This window comes from Centruroides sculpturatus, unplaced genomic scaffold, assembly GCF_000671375.1.
Source record: "Centruroides sculpturatus isolate CEXI.00-Female unplaced genomic scaffold, Cexi_2.0 scaffold50, whole genome shotgun sequence".
Classification (NCBI taxonomy): Eukaryota; Metazoa; Arthropoda; class Arachnida; order Scorpiones; family Buthidae; genus Centruroides; species Centruroides sculpturatus.
The window spans coordinates 1,145,297-1,168,095 of NW_019384891.1; the positions used below are offsets into that span (position 1 = coordinate 1,145,297).

At 32.6% G+C, this 22,799-nt stretch overlaps 4 protein-coding genes across 5 annotated transcripts; 3 read left to right on the forward strand and 1 right to left on the reverse strand.

The window, feature by feature from the left end:
• The first annotated feature begins 1,856 nt into the window (after positions 1-1,856).
• Positions 1,857-5,935, forward strand: LOC111631241 (GLIPR1-like protein 1). Of its 2 annotated transcripts, XM_023375454.1 has the most exons (7): positions 1,857-2,551; positions 2,625-2,849; positions 2,916-3,010; positions 4,491-4,556; positions 4,619-4,707; positions 4,783-4,830; positions 4,903-5,935. In XM_023375454.1, exons 1-7 carry the CDS (start codon positions 2,339-2,341, stop codon positions 5,004-5,006), a joined length of 840 nt encoding a protein of 279 aa, XP_023231222.1. In that variant the 5' UTR covers positions 1,857-2,338; the 3' UTR covers positions 5,007-5,935. The 2 variants fall into 2 exon arrangements, with proteins under 2 accessions (XP_023231222.1, XP_023231223.1); XM_023375455.1 differs by lacking the exon at positions 4,491-4,556 and having other exon boundaries at positions 2,025-2,551.
• Positions 5,936-6,191: 256 nt separating this feature from the next.
• On the forward strand, positions 6,192-9,547 carry LOC111631259 (GLIPR1-like protein 1). Its single transcript, XM_023375477.1, has 6 exons — positions 6,192-6,579; positions 6,676-6,888; positions 6,964-7,058; positions 9,058-9,155; positions 9,227-9,271; positions 9,379-9,547. The coding sequence occupies exons 1-6, from the start codon at positions 6,316-6,318 to the stop codon at positions 9,453-9,455; spliced, it is 792 nt and encodes a 263-aa protein (XP_023231245.1). The 5' UTR covers positions 6,192-6,315; the 3' UTR covers positions 9,456-9,547.
• Positions 9,548-10,830: 1,283 nt separating this feature from the next.
• Positions 10,831-14,723, reverse strand: LOC111631261 (GLIPR1-like protein 1). The gene is made up of 6 exons (XM_023375479.1): positions 14,397-14,723; positions 14,112-14,324; positions 13,946-14,040; positions 11,170-11,258; positions 11,048-11,095; positions 10,831-10,977 (listed from the first exon to the last, which is right to left on the reverse strand). Exons 1-6 carry the CDS (start codon positions 14,604-14,606, stop codon positions 10,886-10,888), a joined length of 747 nt encoding a protein of 248 aa, XP_023231247.1. The 5' UTR covers positions 14,607-14,723; the 3' UTR covers positions 10,831-10,885.
• Positions 14,724-16,442: 1,719 nt separating this feature from the next.
• On the forward strand, positions 16,443-21,123 carry LOC111631260 (quinone oxidoreductase-like). The gene is made up of 8 exons (XM_023375478.1): positions 16,443-16,710; positions 16,844-16,955; positions 18,101-18,250; positions 18,317-18,486; positions 18,570-18,771; positions 18,841-18,942; positions 20,413-20,508; positions 20,575-21,123. The coding sequence occupies exons 2-8, from the start codon at positions 16,854-16,856 to the stop codon at positions 20,737-20,739; spliced, it is 987 nt and encodes a 328-aa protein (XP_023231246.1). The 5' UTR covers positions 16,443-16,710; positions 16,844-16,853; the 3' UTR covers positions 20,740-21,123.
• The last annotated feature ends 1,676 nt before the right edge of the window (positions 21,124-22,799 follow it).

Sequence of the window (22,799 nt, forward strand, 5' to 3'; positions counted from 1 at the left end):
AACGGGTACTTCGGTTCGCGTATTTACTAATTGTTTAATCCACTGATGAGAGTAATGTCTGCAGTAACAAGTGTTAAATTATCAATGTTGTTTCCGTGAATCTGTTATTATTATTTTCACAATGAAACAGGAATTAATTTGAATAATTTTTTTGTAATGTACACACACATCTTTACACACACTTCATACACATCGGTTATTTTAATATCTTTATCTGTTACGTTGTCACTGTTTTTTGGGTTAAAAACACTAAAACCTGTTCAAAACGGATGCCAAATTGTATATTAATTATACCTCATACAATTGAGTGATTTTTATTAGGTCAAACTTATATACAATAGCTTCGCATACGGAGCCATCGAGCGCATGTATGACACCCGGTGCCACTTTTGACCCATAGCAGGCCCAACTTTTACTACTTTGTTAAACAAATGAAATATATAGAATATATTTTTATTAGTAAAATTAACACTAATTTATAGGGTAGTAACCACTCAGAGCCTTCAAGTTTACTTTGGCTCAGAAAAAGTTCCTTTGTTTGCACAATTTGTATTGTGCAAGTAGAGTAACTTTCTCTGCAACTGTAGTAATTTTTTACTATAACGTGCTAATTATTCTTATTAACATTTTATGGTTAATTTGTTGTAAGAAATTTGTAACGAGTTCGCTAAACACGTTTGCTACGATGTTTTGTTCTTGTTCAACCTTGCTTCTATTTTATTATACAGAATTATTGTTTATATTTAATTATATACAGTAGAGCCTCGATTATCCGACTCAATTGGGGACTGGGGTTGGTCGGATAATTGAAAAGTCGGATAACCGAAAAGTATGAAAAAATCCATTATTAGTGTAGTATATTATTATATCCCATGTAATTAGTATATTAGTATATCGCTATTAACCTATTTTGCATTGAATTTTCATCAATGTTAAGCCTAACAAAAATTTTTTAAAATAATAATCGTCGCTATCGTATCGTTAAAAATTAGAAAATTAAGCCTCGTTTAAATACTGGCTCCCTTTCATGGTCGAATGAGTGTTGCCAGCTAAAACACGTAAAAATAATATTAAAGTAGCCGAGACATAGCCAAATATTGTAGCGCCACATCACAAGCGGACATTTGAAATTTGCCGACTAGGACGGTCGGTTAACCGAGGTGTCGGTTAATCAGGGGTCGGATAATCGAGGCTCTACTGTATTTCTATTGAAATTATAAATTATATAATTAGCTTATTTTTATAAAATATACATCTTGGAATTGATTTATTTAAAAAGTACACTTATTTAATTGTTACAACGAGAAGAAAGCCTGGAAAACTCCTTAAATTCTTAACCAGTCTTTTGGCGAGACGCGAGAAAAATGACAGATAAGACAAGTGAGAAAATGTTCCCGGAACAAAAGAATAAATCTCGATAACCTAATAATTCTTCGATAACAATTTGAAGATCCAATTAAAAAACAGAAGGACGAATGGGGTTTGTGCATAGGTCTCAGAGAGGAACCAAAATAAGAAAACTCTTCTATAGAGAGAAGAGCGCAGAATGCTTGTGCCTTATTTCTTCTGTCTTCCCGTGACTCTCGGTTCTTGTCGCTTCCATCATTCTTACCCAAATACCTCCAGTTCCAACCCAACTGAATTTACCATTCACCATGACACGAGTATTAATTAACCCCCGTCCACATTCAGAACTCTCTCTTGGTGAGAAATAAACGGTAGACGAGTTGTAAGATGTTACGCCTCGGCACGACACGCGTTGTAAGAAAAGTACATATAACTAACTGTTTGTGTAAAAAATATCTTGTTTCGGAAGATAAATTTGAAAGCCTCTCTATTGTCTCCCACTTTCTCTAATGGTTATTTGTTTCCATATACAAATTCTAGTCGTCACATCTCATTAAAACTCAGTGGTATCAGTCATCTTGACGTTAGAAACGATTATTTATCCAACCATGGTATAGTGAAGGGCCATACAATGGTTATGCTTACTTCTTGGGCACGAGGTATAGAAATAAAAAGAAAATTTGATCATTTATAGAAAGCTTATCTACAAGATCAAAAATGCTTGATAGAGACAGATCGACTCCACAGATTTCAACAGATTCTGTTCCAAACTATGAACCGATTGACCGATGGAACGATTGATGAGATCATCAGCTACGTAGAAGAAATCTATAAATATCGAAAGTCTATCATCTCGAATATTATGACTCCATTCTCTCAAATGTACAGTACTGGTACGAATTGAACTCATCGATCAACTTAAAGAACAACGTAGATAATTCGATCTTTGTCAATTATATTTTAAATTCTTATCGAAGCCAATTTTTTTTAAATGGAGCTTGCAAAGTATTTTACAATATGCGTATTGTGCTCTGTTAGCAAACATAAAGGATTCTTAATTTCTGTGAATGCCTTCGAGGAGATTTTTAAGGATCTTAGCAATTTACAATATAGCGGTTTTTCTAAGTTTGAAGAAAATATTATCTTAGGGTTTATTAATCAATTTAGAGAAATTCCGTCAGATTCTTCGAACATGAAGGAACTAGTAAGTGATATTCAAATTCATAATGTATTAGAAATCGTGTGAGTCTAGTAAGAACGAATGATTTTTTTTCCAGGTGTGGAGTGAAGATTTGGCAAAAATAGCTAAGGATTGGGGAGATAAATGTACCTTCGAATCCGATCCTAAAAGTTACCTACAAAATATCAGTCAGACTATATATTATGGAAACGAATTGTTTCCCTTAGGATTACAACAGTGGAGTGAAAAGATGATACAAGAGAGGAATCTATATGACTACGACACAAATGTTTGCAATGGATCCTGTGATAGATACAAAACGGTGAGTGCAAAGTCTTATAACAATTATTTTTCTTTCGTATTTATTTAATTCCTCTGTTTCGTTTAGTTAATATGGGCTGAAACTACTACAGTCGGTTGTTCCATATCCAAGTGTGAAAGAAACGGTTCTGTATCTGTTATCATTTGTAATTTTTATCCAGCGTAAGTTAGAATTTTAATTTATTATTCTAATTTAGAAATGATCATAATTTATCATTTTAAACGGAGTTTTCACAATAAAGCTTTTAGTATTTGTCGGACCGACGGATGAAGCGGCCCAACCATTATTGGGGCGCAGTAATGTTCATAAAACACCAAAAATTTTTAGGCGGTGGTCCGAATCAGATATGCGGGTCGCATTCCTCGCACTCGACGGGTCTTAGATAGTTTCTTTCTTTGGTTTTAAGTTCTAAATAATATAAGTAAATTGCTTTCAGTATTTTGGTTTATTTATGGTACGACAACGCGACAAGCGGGCGATCTGCCGAAGGGGGGTGCCTCTCGAAAAGATTTTTATGGAAACTGGCTCTTATTTAGGTGTTACAAACGTAAAGAAATACGGCAAAACTCCACGTGATCATCCCGTTGGACTGGCCTGAACCCTCAACCAACTGCCTGTATACAATGGTCTTGTACACTCGGCCACTAATGGGTCTTGAGTCACTCATAATGTAGAAGAAATGAAAATAATAAATTCGGTAATACCGGTAGTTACAATGCTTTATTACATTTTTTAAAACACTTTTCATCTTGTTGTCATTAATAGAACCTTTTTACCGTAACCATAGTGGATTCTGCTAGCCCTCAATGAAATGGAGTGATGGAATAAGGTAATGCAACATATAGGCGATCTGCAAACAAAAAGTCCCTCGTGAGATGACGTGTTCTGTTAAAAGTGATCCTTATATAGGAGAAGATACTGGAAAAACTCCACGTGATAAGTCCATTGGTCAGTCGAGAACCCACGACTAGCTAGCATTATTCAGTAATTTTATCCATATATATGAAGCCACTTTAACCGTTTCAGCCATCCAGCCTAAATGTAATATATTAGATATACATTCTAAAGGATGTTCGTAAAACCAATGGCAATTTTAATTAATTATATAGTTTATATGTTTTCCTTGATAATCTACTGATTTTCTCATCTGCTTTATAATGTTTGTGAGGTTTTTACTCAACTTATTGGGTTCGAGGGGAGCACAACAATGTGTATTTCTTCGTCTAAGATTACTAAGACCGCAAATTTTAACAGCATTCAGCTGTCCTTTAGAAACCTCGAAAATTCAGTTCTAAAAAACCACTAAGAAAATCTCACCCTCTCATCTGATGTTAATGTCTTTCCATAAAAGAAATAAAATAATCAACATTTTAGTGGTTTCATACTATCTGGAACATTTTAACTTAAGTATAAAGTCTAACTATAATTGAGTAATTATGTTCTACCGTATTTTGATATTAATAAAATCATAGACTAAATAAGAGAGATAGTACTTTATGTAGCATCATCAGTTTCAAATGAAAACACATTTGAATTTTTTCACATGAAATTCGAACATAAATGTTTAATTATTTTTTATTATTAATTAAGCATATATTATTTTTTATATAATAAAAATAAATTATATTTGCTTAATAATAGGGGGACGATGGGCCCGTTGTTCCCACTGTCGGTATGGAAAAACCCACAATGGATATCATTAGAAAGGTTATATTTGACTATTTGGCAGAAACAATTCAAATATGTATATATTTATTTATTCTATATAGGATAACAGATTTAAGTCAGAGGCCATACAAGAGAGGCAATCCTTGTGAAGAATGCGAGAATAAAGAGAAATGTCATTCCAAATTATGTGGTAAATTTTTATTTATAAACTTATGTTTGATTTTTAAATAATGTTTAATACGTTGATTTTTCTTTGTATTTGTAGTAACAAGGGATGTCCAAGTACCAAATGAAATTGCTTCATGTTCTGGAAGTAAATATTTTTTTATTGTTTTACGTTTAAAAATTATCTGAATGTATAATAATTTATTTATTTTCTAATTAGAATCAGGAACTAATGGAAACGTTGGCTACAAAATCTCATCTTACTTTTTTCTGTTGTTAATTATTGAAGCGTTACAAAATTACCCTATTATTGGACTTTCTTGATGCTTATACGTTGCTTGTATACTGTATTCATGGCTAAAGAAAGTAATACAAGCATTCATCATGTCCAAGTTAATTTCATTTTCAGTTATAGTCCAGCAACGACCGAGTGGATAGAAACACTAAACAATGGGTTCCCACATGAACAACGAACAGGCCGAACGGGGTTCTCCTGGTTTACTTTACATGTTATTAATTTAAATAAACACCAACTCCCATAAAAAGGCCAAATAAAGATTTCGTTGGTTTCTCCTATCAATCCAAGACGTTTTTAGTTATAAAAATTTTAACAATAGTAATTAAAAATCAATATTTAGAAGTACGAGTAAATGTTAATCATCAAAATGACTGAATATATTATTTAGAAACTTTGGAATTTTGGAACTATTACGATTAATCAAATGGGTCGGCCATGTTGAGTTTTAACGTGACTAATTGATTGCACAATATTCACTATTGAGCTATTGTTACAATAACTTGGAAATTAGTACAGTACGTGAAAACCAGAGTATAGCAAACTGGAATTATTTAGCCATAGAATTTGTCACAAATAATTAGAATTTTGTTTCCTATTTGTAAAAATTCGATACACATAATTCAATTGATGAAACCTGGCGATGTAACACTTGAGATATCTATCAAGTGTTACATCGCCAGGAAGACTTTTTATGAAAAATTGACCTTATATTAGACGCTAGACACGAAGAAAATCTGGAAAATTACATGAAGCCTGCTCGTTGGTCAGACTCACCCCCGCGACTAATTAATTAATTATTAATTAATTGTACAGTGTTTTTATCCACTTCGCCATTGCCATCAGCGTCTATATAACACGGTCATTTCGCTGATTCGTGACCTCATCAAGAGAAGATTGACCACTTTGTACAAACTTTTTAGTTTCATCTGGAATGAATAAAAAATATTAAATAATATGACAGAATTTTCAGTTAAAATGGTTAGCTTAATGTAAAAACTATGATATATTAAAAATTAAATGTGTGACATTACAAGTAATAAATTACATTGACATAATTTACAACATAAAAGACAATATATATGTAACAGCCGAGAAAGTTAAAATTAATATCTTAATTGTTAATTAAACAAATAATATTTACAAATCTCTTAAAAATGATTTCACATTAAAACATTTTTATTTAAATGTCTAATTTTTTGCATTTCAAATAATTTGTTCTTAATTTTCTTGCATATTCGGAACGATTTTCGAATAAAACATTCTATTTCATTCGAGCTTGTATTTAAATCTAAGCGTTAATATTGGTGTCTTGAATTATATTTAAATTTTTTAAACATGATACTGAAGTATTTCATATGTTTATTATGCATTTCCTGCATGGCCGAGGAATCATTTGACTCTAATAACTGTACGGAATTTCAGAGCGAAGATAAATTAAAGCAAAATTATAAAAATAGAAATACGGTAAATACTGGAACAGCACTGAAATTCATTAATGGTAACAGTGGATTTAGCAGATTCGAAGAGAATGATATTGTTTCGCTAATGAACATTTACAGAAATAATACGACTCCACCCGCTGCTGATCTGTATAGCTTGGTAAGTCTTTAACCATTAGGCTCGTATTTTCTCGAAAATTAACATAGAAAACAAAACTATCGATGAAGATTTACAATATTTGTTTCATTTTTCCAGGTATGGAGCGATGCTTTAGCAAAACTGGCAAAAAAGTGGGGAGATAGATGCGTAAATAAACAAGGACCCGATAAATGTCTCAATGTTATTGGACAGAATATATATGTGGGAAGCGGTGATTACAAAGATGCACTTAAAGAATGGTACATGGAAGAGAAAGATTACATTTACTCCACCACCGCATGCAAAAAACAATGTAAACACTATTTAGCGGTAAGAATAGTCGATTAACATTATTAAAACTCGTCGTAATAATGAATTTGTTTTAAGTAAATATCTATTATTTAGATGGTTTCGTCTAAAACATATTCTGTAGGATGTTCGAGATCTGACTGTAAACGGTCCGGGTTAAAAAATCTAATCGTTTGTAATTTTTATCCGGTGTAAGTATTGCTGAGATAATTTTAATGTACTTTTATAATTCTGTGTTTTATTCAGTCTTATAAATTCTTGCTATTTGTTTTAGCTGTTTCGCCCTGTGGGCACTAAGAGGGTGTTTATGTTTTTAGCATACGTTTTACGGGTTCGGTCTGGTCCATAATGTAGCTTCTAGGTGGTGCGAACGGGAACTGTCGTACAATCCCGAAAAATCCCTATTGTTATATCATCCATCTTAACCGTTCGGTCATTATGCCGTCTATTTTTTATTGTTAAAATATTTTTGGATGATATAACCCATTTTACTGCTTTGGGCCACCCAGGGATCGAATTCGACAGATCGAAAAACCGAAAGGAATTTTTGGAAAATGGTCCATCGGGATATGTCGAACCCCGTCAGTTACCAGCCGGGCGACTTATTATAAGCCTGTCCATAAAGATCTCACTGAAATAACCAACAACGAGTTGCGTAACTTTTCCGGCTATTATAAGATTTTATTTTGAAAATGGCCCACCAGTGGCCGAGTGGTCTTCGTACCCTAAACACTGGGAGTTCGGTCGTGGGTTCGCGCCGCGATCGGACAGGCTGACTGCTTGGAGTTTTCCGGGTTTTCTCCTTGCCAATAACGACTAAATAGGAGGCCAGTTCCCCATAAAAGTCCTCCCGGAAGGCATTAGTTCCCCTCGCGTAACATCGCGCCCCAGAGAAGGGAACGGGAAACCACTCTGGGTAGTAACTTTCCCTAGTATACACCTTGGCGGATTACAAACCTACGCCAGGTGTCGCCGACGTCAGGAATCTGATATGGCACCAAGAAGAAGATTTTGAAAATAACTGTTATATTTTTAATTTCAATATAATAAAATTGTGTGTGCTGCTATCGATTAGGATATTTTGTTATAAAACTTTTCTATATTTTTAACTATAATCGTATGGCAAAATGCTCAATTTTAATGGCAGTAATTACTTTTAAAAAATTAAACACTAATAAAGTGTTAGGCCTATATCTTCATTAAGTCGAGATATAACACACGATCATCCCCCATCTCTCCATTTCCTCGATTTTTCATCGCCAAAATTTAATAGCATCAATGTCTTCAATATTTGAAATTAAGATTATTTATAAAAATATATAACATTTTCGAGTCTATTTTTTAATCCTTTAACACAACCACCGAAGTAACAGTTATATTGGATTGAAGAAAAAGTTTATAAAACAAGACGAATAGGTTAAAAATTCACAAAGTCAAAAACGGTCAAACGTCAGCCTTTTATAAATTGGTGAAGGACTTGATAGTAAGGTGAGAAGATTTATTTTATGTTTTTAATGTAAAAGCGTCAGATCTTCGAATAAAAGGATCGTTTTTAACTGTGAATTTTTACCAATTATTATTCGTCTTGTTTTATGAAATTTATCTTCAAACCAATGTAACTGTTACTTCTGTGGTTGTGTTAAAGGATTAAAAGATAGGCTCGAAAATGTTATATATTTTTGTAAATAGTCTTAACTTCAAATATTGAAGAAAAATATATCCGGAATCATCATTGAAGCATCAATGCCCTTTATATGCAGTCTACCGTGCCAAATTTCGTTTCTTTATCTTCACCTCGTACTGAGATTTTAAGCGAAACAGACGGTAACACATACATATACACTAAATGTTTACCTGTTTTACTGATTGTTTTCGGATTTAGAAGTCTAAAAACATGGAGATTTGCAAAATACTCGGAGGTTCAAATTTGACACTATTTCAATACTTTTCCTTGTTACGTATACGTAACAGCCGAGAAAGCTAAAGGTCCTCTTAGTTGCCACAGGGCAGTCGAAATCAAGTTCTGGATGACTTCCCCACATCACATCATTTTTAAGAGAGAATTCCCTACTTGAATCAAAAATCAACTTGCATTATAGGCCTACATTTTAAGCTATTATTCTAAAGTATTTTAATAATTTTAAATATTTGAAAATACTTTCTAATTTCTTTTACGAAATTTCATGACAGTGGCGTATTTTTAAAAGTGAAACCCTTCTTGGAGGGACGGGCTTGCAGTAAATGCGCATCGGATGAGGGAAATGCTACTTGTTCTCATAATTTGTGTGGTTAGTATTCATAAATTAGACGTTATTTAAATATTTTATTAATTGTAAATTAAATAACAATTTTTTTACAGTGAAAAGTACTATTAAAATACCCGAAAAACATTTTCTTATATGCGGTAAGTTAATATAATAGTATTCATATAAATATACGGCATAAAAATATTTATTTAATATTCTTTCTGTATTTTAATTATTTTCTTTCCATATTTATTTCAATTTGAAGCTGGATTTAGAAACGAAAATGATATTGTAATAATAATTGCAGCTATAAGAGGATTAATATTTGTAATGTCGTTATAAGTTGAAGAGGAAAACAAGTTAATATAAAGACTAAAAACATTCATTTAATGTTTAATTATAAATAAATGTAATATTAAATTTAGGAACTAAATAAATAATTTGTTTTCTCATTGTAAAATATTCGTAGACTGTGTTTTTTTTAACTGTTAGGCCTATTTAATCGGGGCGTTTTTCCTTGTGCTTTTCATATCTGTTCTCATCGTTTATTTATCTAACTCCGTTCTCGAGATTAACGAAGGACAGACAGACATGTTAGGCTACAATTTTTTACAAATTGTAGTCCAACAACTCATGTTATTATTATCATCCGTAGCAAATCAGTAGACGAGTGGATAAGATGACTGAACATTAATTAGTCTAGGTTGGAATTTGACCAACGGAAAGGGTAAATAAAATTTTAATCCTTCACCTGTCTGATATCATATACAGGACAATTTTTGGTAAAGTGTCTTCCTGGGAATCAATCCTTTTTGGAAGATCACTCAACATTGTTTTGCTGCATTTCATTAATCCAATTATTTGTAACAAGCTTTTTAAATACTATATTAATTTCCTGTTCTCAGTGCCTGTTTTTTATGTAGTCTACTCATTTCTAAGTTATGGCCAAGCAGTTCCATTCCCTGAACACTGGGAGTTCGGTCGTAGGTTCGCGCCTCGCCAGGACAGGCTGGAACGTGGAGTTTTTCTAAACGTCTGTAACGACTGAACAGGGGCCAGTTACTTTTTTAGGACCTGTCGGAAAGCATTATTCCCCTGCTCTCACGAAAAGCCAAACAGTTAAAAACTTCGGGCGGATTATCGGATGCTGACGCTATCGTTCTTTATAGGAGAATATTGATAGCTTTTTAACTGAAATCTCCATCTAAACTTAACGAAAGAATAAGAAAAATTTCTAAGTTGTGAAATCAGATAAATTGTGCAATCGATTAATCATGTTGTAACTAAGCAAGACTGACTCAAATTATAAATAAAAAAGTTCCAAAATTATATAATTAATCTACTGTACTTTTTTTGGTGATTAATATTTACTCCTATATTTCTGAATAATGACAATTAATTATTATCGTTAAAATATTTATAACAGTCTGAATGATGGGAAAGAGTACAACGAAACTTAAAAGTTCTGCCTCCCTGGAAAATTTTTCTTGGTCTTCCTATCAGAACTGGTGTTCAACACGTGAAGAAAATCCGGAGAATTCCACGTTGACAATCGTTTGTCATGTGCTAACCCATGACAACTATCATTGTTTAATGATTTTATTCATTCGCTCATTGCTGGGCTGTAACTAAACATGAAGTGGTGGAATAATGATATTGCTTTCTTTAGCCATAAATAAGTTTTATTTAATATTTCAATGTTAAAATTTTTTATACAATTTTGAAACTAAATCATATAAAACACTTTGAAATATATAAACAAATTTTGAACTTTAAGAAGTTCCAGCGATGAAATAATTTTGTAATACTCCAATAATTAACAACAGAAAAAATTCAGATGAAATTCTGTGGGCAACGTTTCCTTCTATAAAAAATACATAAATTATCAAGCATTCCGATACTTTTTGAACATAAAATAATAAAAAAATATTTACTTTGTGCACATAAAGCAGTTTCTTTCGATACTTCGAAATTTTTTGGCACTTGCAAAGAATAAAACAGTGCATTAATAAAAACATTTAAAAAATCAAACATAAATTTATAATAAAAAATTTACCACATAAATTAAAATCACATTTATCCTTATTCTCGCATTCTTCACATGAATTGCCTTTCTTGTACGGCCTTTGACTTAAATCCTCTATTCTGTATAAAATAAAAATCATTGAATATTAAAAAAGTATATATTTTGGACTGTTTCCACTCCATGGACTAGCTGGTAAGACGATCTTTCTAATTATATCCATCCTAGATTTGTTCAAACTCACAATGGGGAGAGGCCGGGAGGTCAGAAACGTGACTTAACACGTCCCGAACAGATTGCCCATAAAAAAACTGCCAGGAAGTTGCTTCGAATTCGATTCCAGGTCTTTCACAGCAATAGAGTAGCGCATTAACCGTCTCATCTATCCGGAGGACTTATACGAAAACCTTTTTTTTTTTTTCATTGGATGGTCATCATTTCCCTATACAGGGATCAGTCACCCTTGTCCCGCAAATAGCACCACAAGGGGGAACGCTTTCTTTATTCATAAATCATAATTTACATTAAGTCAATTTAAACAATAAAAAGAAATAGGTAAAACATGTATAATCGCAATGCAGCTTGCCATTACAATTATTGCGGCCACTTGCCGCTTGATAGAGTGGGAGCAACTCGCTCCTCAACTCTTTGACAGTATACTTCGCGTGAAGTTCTTTAGATCTTGGATAATGTCCTTATTCCGGATCAGCATGTATAGATCTGTACAGTCTGTATTAAATGTCTGTGCAGCAACTAGGTGTAACTGCATCCTTTCATTTTCATACTTAATGCATGTTGTCAGTAGATGCTCAAGGCTCTCTATGTCATCTTCACAATCACAAATACTTTCCTGATCTTTCCCTATTCTATTCAAGTACTCTTTAGTGTTGCAGTGATTGGAGTAGAGTTGAGTCCTCAGAAAATCCACTGGCAGCCATTTAAGATCTTTTATTCTCTCCTCAATACTGGGTAGCAGCCAGTATGTGTAACGACCTTTCTCACTATACGTCCATCTCTCCTGCCATTCTTCTATGGTCTGCTGCCTTAGTTGCTTTTTGATGAAAGACAATGGGATTTTCCCATACGCAATCTCTGTGAATTCAATGGCACCCTTCGCCAGGGCATCCGCCCTCTCCATAATTCCTACATGGGCCTTAACCCATCTCACTTTAATGTTACTCTTGTTTTCCCTTATAAGTGTCTTTATTTCTATAGACAGCTGGCTGGTGACGAAAACCTTTAATATAAATGTGTTCTCCATCCAGTTTTACAGAGAAGATAACACCACCGAACACTAGTAGTTGGTTGGATGGATTTTCGGGGGTCGCCAACAGGCTGGACATTTCTAGTTTTCTATGGGTGAAACTGGCCGCTATTTAGATTCCTGGCACGTAAATAGCGGCTAGTTTTCCGAAGATTTTCCAATCTTGAGACATTATCTCTTGACGATCTGCTAAGAGATAACGTCTCACGATCATTTATACGTTGTCTTATACCATCGCTTCGATTCAAAATCCTTCCCATTTTATCTGAAAAGTTTTGGCGATAAACAGTTTTAATAATAATTTAATAATTATTAACTTATTATGGACATCTTTTTATATTTTCAAACAGAAGGTCAAAACAGTATCGTAATCACCTCTTTCAGTTTTATACTTTTAAAGGTAAAATACTCGAAAAATGTATAAATTTGTTCCGTATTTTAGCAAGTTCATATTTAGCATTACGTTCTTAAGATGTTTTATTAAATATATTATTCACATATTGTTCCTAATTTAAGCTTTCAAATTCAAAAATATGTCTAGATTACCTACTCTGGTCTAATCTAAAGTAGTTGAAAACGGCCCTCATCGGTATTTAGCGTAATATTTTTTAATATTAAGCACGTGTAATTTTTGAAATTTATAACATGAAAACTAAATTATATATGCTTAATGATAAGAGACGAATTTAAAATTTATACTCGAATTTCATCTAAAAATATTAAAATGTATTTTCGCCTGACATTGATTATGCTGCACAATGTCGACAATCTGGTCATATCTAGTCTATAATTTAATTTATATCAGAATATAATTATGCAATTGTAGTTAAAAGTTATAATTAAACTACAGTGTTCGAAACAGCTTGAAACTAAGTCTTTTAATTTTTACGTAGTGTTAAAGTTGCGAAGATAGCGTTTCTTAATTGTTGTTTAGATTTTGAATTTTGGGGGTTTCTGAAGACACAAGCGTGTGCTGTTAAAAATCTATAATCTTAATTACTTTAAGAGAAGAATTAGATTTTTGTGTTCTCTGTCGAACCCAATGGGTTGAGCAAAATCCTCACAAAAATAGTAAAGCGACTGAGAAAATAAGCAGATTATCAGGGCAGGATATAAAGATAATTTGTAAATAATAAATAAACTTCCGATTTGTTCCAGAATCTTCAAGTTATTGCATATCGAGTAGACGGTCGGGGATGTTAAGACGTCAGCCTACCGCTCTAGGAGACACGGGAATCGAATCCTGTATTTTCCAGCAATTTTTCGGAGGGTTGGCCGTCCCGAATATGTCAGGTCTCATCCTCCGATACCCGGCTGCCTTCATTATGAGTCTGGCTTAGTGTCAGGAATACGTATCTGGTACCCAGATACGCAGGACGCATTCCTGACACTCGACCACCCGATCACCCCACAGTAGCAGATAATGTCTTAACGCTTCGTCTATTGGGCCGGGAAAAAATGAAACCTTTATTGTGAACATTTCGTTTTAAATGATAAATTACACTCATTCTCACGTAAGAATAAAATATTAAAATTCCAACTTACGCTGGATAAAAATTACAAATAATGACATGCACAGAACCATTTTTTTTACACTCGGATAGGGAACAACCAACTGTAGTAGTTTCAGCCCATAGTAGCTGAAAGAAACAAAAGAATTAAATAAATATGAAAGAAAAATATTGTAATTATTACACGACTTTGTCCTCACCGTTTTGTATCTATCACAGGATCCATTACAAACATTTGTATCGTAGTCATATAAATCCTTCTCTCTGTACCACTGCATTAATGCATCTTGATAGACTTTACTTCCATAATATATATTCTGGCTGAAATGTTTAAGGCAACTTTTAGGGCCGGATTCAAATATACATTTATCGCCCCAATCCTTAGCTATTTTTGCCAAGTCGTCACTCCACACCTGAAAAAGTAACATTCATTCTTACAATACTCACCCGAATTCTAGTACATTATGAATTTCAATATCACTTACTAATTTATTCATATTAGAAGAACCTGGTTCAATAGTTTCTCTTAATAGATTAATGTGCCCTAAAATACTCTTTTCTTCTTGTTTAGAAAAATTAAGTTGTAAACTGCTATGATCTATAAAATACTCGGAGGCATTCACAGAAATGAAGAATCCTTCAAATTGGCCAATAGAGCAAAATAAACATATCATAAAATACTTTGAAAGCTTCATTTTTCTTTAATGCGAGTTTAAAATGAAATTGATAAACTTCGAATTTCCTAAATAGTTCTTCAAATTGAACGTGGAATTCAATTCGTACATTCGATAAAATAGAATCGCAATATTCAAATTTAGTCTTTCGATATTTAAACGTTCGTTCTACGTAACTGCTGATCTCATCGATCGTTCAATAGGTCGGTGTGTCGGGCGGTCCACAGTTTGTAGTAGAATCTATTGTAATCTGTAGATAGGTGGTCTCAATCAAGACTCTTGCGGGTTTAATTATCTAATTCTATAGATGATTAAATTAGCTCTTTCTCCTTACGTCTAAAAATTAAGTATAATTATTGTAGTGTCCTTCAATAACCGTTGTGTAACGTCTGGATGATTGAAACCAGTGAACTTTTATGAAATCTGACAACTGGTATTGCGTTTGTGAGGGTTAAAACAGTTAACAATTAACACTGTTTTTGTGGGGAAATGTATGGCTATTAGAGAAAGGTCTGAATTTCAAATTTCTCCTCCGAAACAAGATTTTTATTTATAGTACACCAAGGATTATATGTAATTTTCTTACATCGTGTCGTGCCCAACGTAAATATGTTTGTTACAAACATTTTAAATGAAATTATAAAAGTAAATATTTTAGTTTTAATCTGTAGTTTAAAAAAAATTAAATTAAACATAAACATTCAATTGTATTTGAAACATTTTATAACAAAATATCATAACAGATGGTGCCACACGCAATTTTATTTATTATACTTGATAATATAAAAGTTATTTTTTGAATGATATCTCGTAACAGCCGGGAAAGTTACGCAACTCGGAATTGCTGAAATTTTTTAATTTTTATCATTTTCTGCTCCGAGGACTTTTTTAATCATTATGGCTTTATTTAGGCACACGATGGCTATGGGTGAGAAGAAATGAGGTCTACATATCCGGACAGACCGCCGATGAAACATTCCTGGAATTGCATCCAGACTTCAAATTAATCATCCACAGAGCCTATTGAAATCTTCAGCAACTTCACTCTGATTGCGGACTTTCACCATCAAAGTAACTGGAGTTCGTTCTATCTCACTCAACATCATGTTTTACATATAAAAGAATAAACAAAGATGAATTAATATAACTCCTATGGTTTCAGATTTATGGATAGAACTTTGATTATAGCAAAACTTTATTGATATTAACTAAACCAGAAACCAAATGTATTATCAAATAAATGAAATACCTCTTAGTTTTAACATTCGAGTTATTACATTGGTGTTAAAAATAATTACTTTTTTAAATAAACAATACAATTTATTAGCTATTATGCAATGCCAGAAATGTGTAGATTTACTAAAGTAACGTGTGTAAATAGATCAAATTTTAATTTTGAAAAACTGATTAGATAAATTTATTTAATCTGAATATTAACCTTGGGTTAGTCGATAATTTCAATCAACTAATCTAGACTGCAAATAATAATTTAAAGTCTAGTTCAAGGATGGAAAACTTGCGCCCTTTTGTCGCCTCTTTTGTCTGCCTGATAAGATATTAAATGATAAAATTTCGTGCTAGCAAAAATAAACTTTACAGTTATAAAATTATGCTTTTTTAATCTATTTTTTTAAATAAAGGATTTATCCAAATAGAGTTTGTATTTAATTAATGTGTATATACTAAATGTATCAACATATGCAAGCTGTAATTCATCATGAGGTCTTTCTGAAATAGTATATGACCCCTGGTCTAATTGATTAATCAGACTAAAACTCGGTATTGTTAACAAAATTAATAATTATTGTTAACAAAATTATTTGAAGGCTGATTCCTAATTGGTCGTGGATTCACGCCTGACCAACAAGCGACTTTTCCGGGTTATTTTCACGTATCTGATACCTGAATAGTGACCAATTTCCCATAGAAATGATTTCATTAATTGGCATATCGCTGATATTTTGCGTTGTTTTATGTCACCAATCTAATCCAATCCTCTTAGTACCCAAAGGGCGGAGTAAAAAATAAGAAAAATAATTAAATAATCTTATCAGTCGAACTGAATTCTTATTCTGAATTAAACTTTGATCCATTTACTTTAGTAAATCTAGGCTTTTCCCACACTGTAAGTTGCCTTATATTTTTAACTTAATTTTTAAGTTAACTACGAGTATAATATACCTTAGTATTTAATTAAAAATTAATTAAACTTGCATTTTATTATTATTTTTTAAATATTAGAATAACATATTTTGTAGATTTACAAAAATGGTAAAGCACATGCGTGCCGCGATAATAGAAACATATGGAGGACCAGAAGTTTTTCAAATTCGCAATGACGTACCAATTCCAACTATAACTGACAAGCAAGTGAGAAATTTTAATGTTAATTTTTAATCTAATTTATTTTTCTTGAATATTTTGTGTAACGGTTAGACAGCCGAGTTTATCTCTCTGGGAACTCGGGCTCAAATTTCGGATTAACAATTCTCCAGAAATTTTTCATGGGCGATAAAACAGGATAAGTAGAGTCCGATCATTACTCAGCTGCCGTTTTGTGGGCCTTAAATCCCCCAGGACTGTAGGAAAAAAGTCATCTTAGTATCCACAGGACGTGAGGACTCAAAAACAGACAAAACAATTGACTTTCTGAAAAGAACTTTGGGATTAAAATTATTGTTTTAACATAAGATAACATCTCGTAGCTGTCTTATTTGCGATTGGAATACAGAGCTTCAAACTTTGATGCTCTGTATCAACAGGGTGCTTATCATACTTATCAACAGGGTGCTTCAGCCGAAATTGCTTATTTCACAGCATACAGAGCGTTAATTTTTAAGTATATTTATTCGTTTAACAATTAACAGAGCTTCAAACTTTGATGCTCTGTATCCCAATGAAAAGCTGAGCCCCTTAGATGTTCCACTGATAAGTGATAGGTACTTTACAAGACACTACAAAATTTCCATTTTCATGCTTCCTGGTGACATGTAGAACTATAACCTAAGTTTTAATGAAATGTTAAATAATGGAGTAGAGTGATGGAATAAAGTAATATAACACGTGGGAGATCTGTCTCCCAGAAGGATTTTCTATGGGAAACTGGCTCTATTTAGATGTTACAAAGGTGAAGAAAACTCGGAAAACTCCACTAGAATTCAGTGGTTTTTATCCAATCGGCCACTGTAGGTATGAAATGTTCAGGATTATTAAACAAATAAACTATTTTATAAATCGTTTATAAGGTCAATTTATCATTTGCTTAATTAACTGAATGAATTACAGATCATCAATTAGGCCTAAATCAGTCAAATTTGGTCGTTCACTCAAATTATCATTATTTCGATATTTAACTAAATAAGTTTTAACAAATTTACTTTGAACGGGTTTATTGGACTTACCAAATTACTGTACTGTACATGGCTAATTCCTAAGATTCTTAATTTTTACAAATATTTACTCTATTTTGGATAAATTTGCAAGAATTTTATATTATCTTGAATGCACTTTTTCAGGTTTTAGTGAAAGTTAAATATGCGGGTGTAAATCCAGTAGATACGTATCTTCGTGAAGGTGCAATGAATGATCTTGATTTTCCTCATATTCTTGGTAAAGATGCCGCTGGAATAATTGAAGCAGTAGGAAAAAATGTGAAAAGTTTAAAGGTAAACAATTCTCATTCGAAAAATTACATAAATATTTAATTTCAGAGTCGTGTATTAATCGAGTAGGTTGGAGATAGCGTATTTGTTTGTAAACTGTCCCAAAATACTCAAGGTACTTACGCTGATTACGTAGCAGTGGACGAAAAAGAAACTTTTCTACTTGGAAATCTTACTTATCAACAGGGTGCTTCAGCCGGAATTGCTTATTTCACAGCATACAGAGCGTTAATTTTTAAGTATATTTATTCGTTTAACAATTAAAATTCATTTTCGCCATTATTTCATTTATTTCAAATATTTTCAAATAAATTAAAATTAGAGCAAATGCTAAGAAAGGAGAAACTGTTCTTGTTCATGGTGCAAGTGGTGCAGTGGGTTTAGCAGCTATACAGATGTGTAAACATTATGGCATGACTACTATCGGTACTGCAGGAACTTCGGAAGGGATGAAATTAGTTCGAGAAAGTGGCGCCGATTACGTTTTTTCTCATAAAGATAAAAATTATATAGATGCAATAAAGGTAACTTCAGCGAAATTATTTTTTATCTTTAACTTACCGATTATTTTACTTTTTATTATTGCATTACAGCAAACAACTGGAAATACCGGAATAGATGTTATCTTAGAAATGTTATCGAATGTTAATTTAGGAAAGGATTTGGAAATTTTAGCTCCTCGAGGAAGAGTCATGGTAAAAATTTTATACTTAGTCATTTTTTATGAGCCCATCAGTAACCAACTGGACACTAGAAACAGATCGCAGGTTTGTCCTAAAGCGACAAGCTGGCCACAAATTTTCGTGTTTTCTTCACGCGTCTAACACCTACATAGGGCCAGTTTTTCCATAGAAAATCCTCCTGGGAGATACTACCTTCAAACGTTCCACAACCGTATTTCACCAATTCAATCCAATTTTTACAGAGAAAACAAGACATTTTATTTAATGTTAATAAAATAAATAGGTTTATTTTTATAAAATTAGGTAGCAAGTGAAGACTAAATTCGAAATTACAACGATCTTTCTTCTCACCGAAACATAAATCGCGATCAATAAATACAGTAGAATGTAAATTCATATTTACGAATTTACTTTCTATTGAATTTATCGTGAATAAAACGCGTAAAATCCACGTGGCCAGTCCGTTGGTGCGGTACAAACCCACGATCAATTAAGTGTTCAGTGTTTTCATCAACTTGGTGGACAAAATCCAAGTAAATATTATAGCTTTTTAAAAATTGAAAGACTAGAAAATTTTTCAGTCTGAGTTTGTGCATATTGAAGGAAATATCAATCTGTTATAAGCGAAATATCGTTGCCAAGATTCGTTATTTTAAAATATTAAAAACCAATAGAAATGATAAATGAACCGGCAAGATAGTTGATGCAGTTAATTAAGACGTCAGCTAAGATCTCTGACAGCAGATACGAGATGACGTCTTATGCAAATTTCGGAGTTCCGGGATCGAATTCGGGCCAACGTCTTAACTACAACGATCGATCCTGGATCGAACATTAACAGATAAAATCCATGAATCTCATCGACTATCAAGAGAAAAATACATCGGGTCATGTTCCTCTCAACCAGGCTTCTCCAGCCGAATCCACAAGATCTTTTTGTGTCCACATTACGAAGAAAAGTAATGCAATACGATGAATGACTTCACTTTCCATTAAATTTAAATTAATCTGATTACATTTAACAAATTTTGTGAAGAATAACTTTTCTAAAAACCATTTTTCAAGTTTAGAAAATACATTCAAATTGCCTGTTAATATGGGTTCGTATTAACTATCTAATATCTAATATAGATACAGTAACTTTCCATTGCAAATAACTAGTTTACGAAAAATTATTTTTAAAATTTTCTCTTCCTATGGACACTAAGACGATACTTTTAGGAAGTCCATCGTGGGTTCGGCTAGATCCATGATGTGTCGCCTAGGTGGCGAGGGATAGTGCCTGACATATCTGATCAAACTTCCCTCCGAAAATTGTTGGGATTTTCCGACCGTCTAAATTCGATTCCGGGTCCTCCAGAAAGGTCTTCTTAACTGCTCTGCCGGTCGTATAAGGAAAATGATTAAAAAAACTTATCAGATAAAAATATATTTGCTCACAATATCTCATAATCTTTATATATATACATATATTCATTACAGATCATCGGTTGCAGAGGAAATGTAACAATTAATCCCAGATTGATGATGGCTTCTGAAACTACAATTACTGGTGTATCGTTGCTTTCCACAACCGATGTAAATAATTTTCTAGAGTCAATTTTATTTATTATAAATTAGAATAATATAAAAGTTATTTTACAGGAAGAATGGCTTGAAGGCGCAATAAAAACCTGTTTCGGTTTTGCAGATGGATGGTTGAAACCAATTGTACACCGCGTTTATCCTTTACAAAATGTCGGTGATGCTCATCACGATATAATTTACTCAAAAGGAGCAAAAGGAAACTTAGTGATATCATTCGAATAAGGCTATTACGGCGAATTTACCCATCCGTTTACACCGAATACAATAAAATAATGAATGTTGTAATTTCAATGCAATGAATTACAAAGTAACCATTATCTTTATAAATCATTGCGTAAAGTACAAAATCTTTCAAAATGTATTCTTTCATTTAAAATTACTGTAATTATGTTAATTATTATTCGAGAAGTATGCAATGCAATGTATTGTACACCAATCAATATAGTAATTGTTCAAGTTTCATCTTCCATCTGAACTCAAACGTCTTGTTGTGTACTACTGTACTCTTAATCATAAGGGAAAGTATTGGAATCGTGTCAAATTTGGCACTATGAGTTTTTGAAAATTTCCTGTTTCGAGATCTGGACCAAAAAGACTGAAAAAAAAGTCCAAAAAATTTACTGAATGTTTGTTTGTTGGTGTTTATTTCGTTTAATATCTCAGGATGAGTCATGATTAATTAAGAAACGAAATTTGGCATGGAAGCTCGTCTATAGGGGGTATTAATACTATTAGATTTTGGTGGTTAAAGGTGAAGAGATAAGAGTTCATATGTCGTATCTCGAGAAGAGTCGAACTTAATGAAGATTTTACTTGTTAGTATTTACAACTTTTTTTTTTAAATAAACTTTTCTCAATCCTTAAAATTAAGCTTTATTCTATTTGTGTAATCTTATAATATAATCGAGATGGGTTCATGATAATAATAATAATAAGCGCAAAGCACAAACGGTTAGGAGTTGAAAGTTGAAATTTGGTACTCAGTTAGAATGACTGAGTACCAAATAGTCACGAGAATGTACACTAAGAAGGAATTTTTCGTAATCCCCCCGCAGGGAAGAGGGAAAAGTTTAAGGCTTATCCTAAAGAACTCAGCTTCTACTATACTACTTTAGATGCAATTTTTTTTTATTTTTAACTGCGTTTTAGTAGGGTACCACATCTATACAAGGAGATGGTAACTGCCTGTTTTCGTGCGTAGCGGATGTGGACGTGGGGATGAAAGAAGTGTATTCCTTAACAATGGAAGTGTTAAGAGAAAGCGACGTGCAAGATTTAATTTTCGCTATTGTTAATATTGCCCGAGCAACACCAGACTTATCTGCTAGTAATTAACAATATAAAAAATTTTTGTGATAAAATCTCACAACACACACAATTTACTCATTAATTGTTTATTTAATGTTAATAAAATAAATAGGTTTATTTTTATAAAATTAGGTAGCAAGTGAAGACTAAATTCGAAATTACAACGATCTTTCTTCTCACCGAAACATAAATCGCGATCAATAAATACAGTAGAATGTAAATTCATATTTACGAATTTACTTTCTATTGAATTTATCGTGAATAAAACGCGTAAAATCCACGTGGCCAGTCCGTTGGTGCGGTACAAACCCACGATCAATTAAGTGTTCAGTGTTTTCATCAACTTGGTGGACAAAATCCAAGTAAATATTATAGCTTTTTAAAAATTGAAAGACTAGAAAATTTTTCAGTCTGAGTTTGTGCATATTGAAGGAAATATCAATCTGTTATAAGCGAAATATCGTTGCCAAGATTCGTTATTTTAAAATATTAAAAACCAATAGAAATGATAAATGAACCGGCAAGATAGTTGATGCAGTTAATTAAGACGTCAGCTAAGATCTCTGACAGCAGATACGAGATGACGTCTTATGCAAATTTCGGAGTTCCGGGATCGAATTCGGGCCAACGTCTTAACTACAACGATCGATCCTGGATCGAACATTAACAGATAAAATCCATGAATCTCATCGACTATCAAGAGAAAAATACATCGGGTCATGTTCCTCTCAACCAAGCTTCTCCAGCCGAATCCACAAGATCTTTTTGTGTCCACATTACGAAGAAAAGTAATGCAATACGATGAATGACTTCACTTTCCATTAAATTTAAATTAATCTGATTACATTTAACNATCAAACAAAGTATGTGGCACCATCTGTTTATGAGATTTTGTTATAAAATGTTCAAATACAATTGAAGGTTTATGTTTATTAATTTTTTAAAAAAACTACAAATTAAATGTAAATATTTAC

What these genes read in the sequence shown, in the direction of transcription:
- LOC111631241 (XM_023375454.1), top strand. Translation starts at nt 2,339, where the DNA reads ATGGAGCTTGCAAAGTATTTTACAATATGCGTATTGTGCTCTGTTAGC. An exon ending in CCTGTGATAGATACAAAACG is followed by an intron (nt 2,850 to 2,915) that starts GTGAGTGCAAAG and finishes TGTTTCGTTTAG; the next exon opens with TTAATATGGGCTGAAACTAC. An exon ending in ATTTGTAATTTTTATCCAGC is followed by an intron (nt 3,011 to 4,490) that starts GTAAGTTAGAAT and finishes GCTTAATAATAG; the next exon opens with GGGGACGATGGGCCCGTTGT.
- LOC111631259 (XM_023375477.1), top strand. Translation starts at nt 6,316, where the DNA reads ATGATACTGAAGTATTTCATATGTTTATTATGCATTTCCTGCATGGCC. An exon ending in CTGCTGATCTGTATAGCTTG is followed by an intron (nt 6,580 to 6,675) that starts GTAAGTCTTTAA and finishes TCATTTTTCCAG; the next exon opens with GTATGGAGCGATGCTTTAGC. An exon ending in AATGTAAACACTATTTAGCG is followed by an intron (nt 6,889 to 6,963) that starts GTAAGAATAGTC and finishes TCTATTATTTAG; the next exon opens with ATGGTTTCGTCTAAAACATA.
- LOC111631261 (XM_023375479.1), bottom strand. Translation starts at nt 14,606, where the DNA reads ATGAAGCTTTCAAAGTATTTTATGATATGTTTATTTTGCTCTATTGGC. An exon ending in CTTCTAATATGAATAAATTA is followed by an intron (nt 14,325 to 14,396) that starts GTAAGTGATATT and finishes TTACTTTTTCAG; the next exon opens with GTGTGGAGTGACGACTTGGC. An exon ending in ATGTGATTTTAATTTATGTG is followed by an intron (nt 11,096 to 11,169) that starts GTAAATTTTTTA and finishes ATTCTTTGCAAG; the next exon opens with TGCCAAAAAATTTCGAAGTA.
- LOC111631260 (XM_023375478.1), top strand. Translation starts at nt 16,854, where the DNA reads ATGGTAAAGCACATGCGTGCCGCGATAATAGAAACATATGGAGGACCA. An exon ending in TACAGAGCGTTAATTTTTAA is followed by an intron (nt 18,487 to 18,569) that starts GTATATTTATTC and finishes AATTAAAATTAG; the next exon opens with AGCAAATGCTAAGAAAGGAG. An exon ending in ATTATATAGATGCAATAAAG is followed by an intron (nt 18,772 to 18,840) that starts GTAACTTCAGCG and finishes ATTGCATTACAG; the next exon opens with CAAACAACTGGAAATACCGG.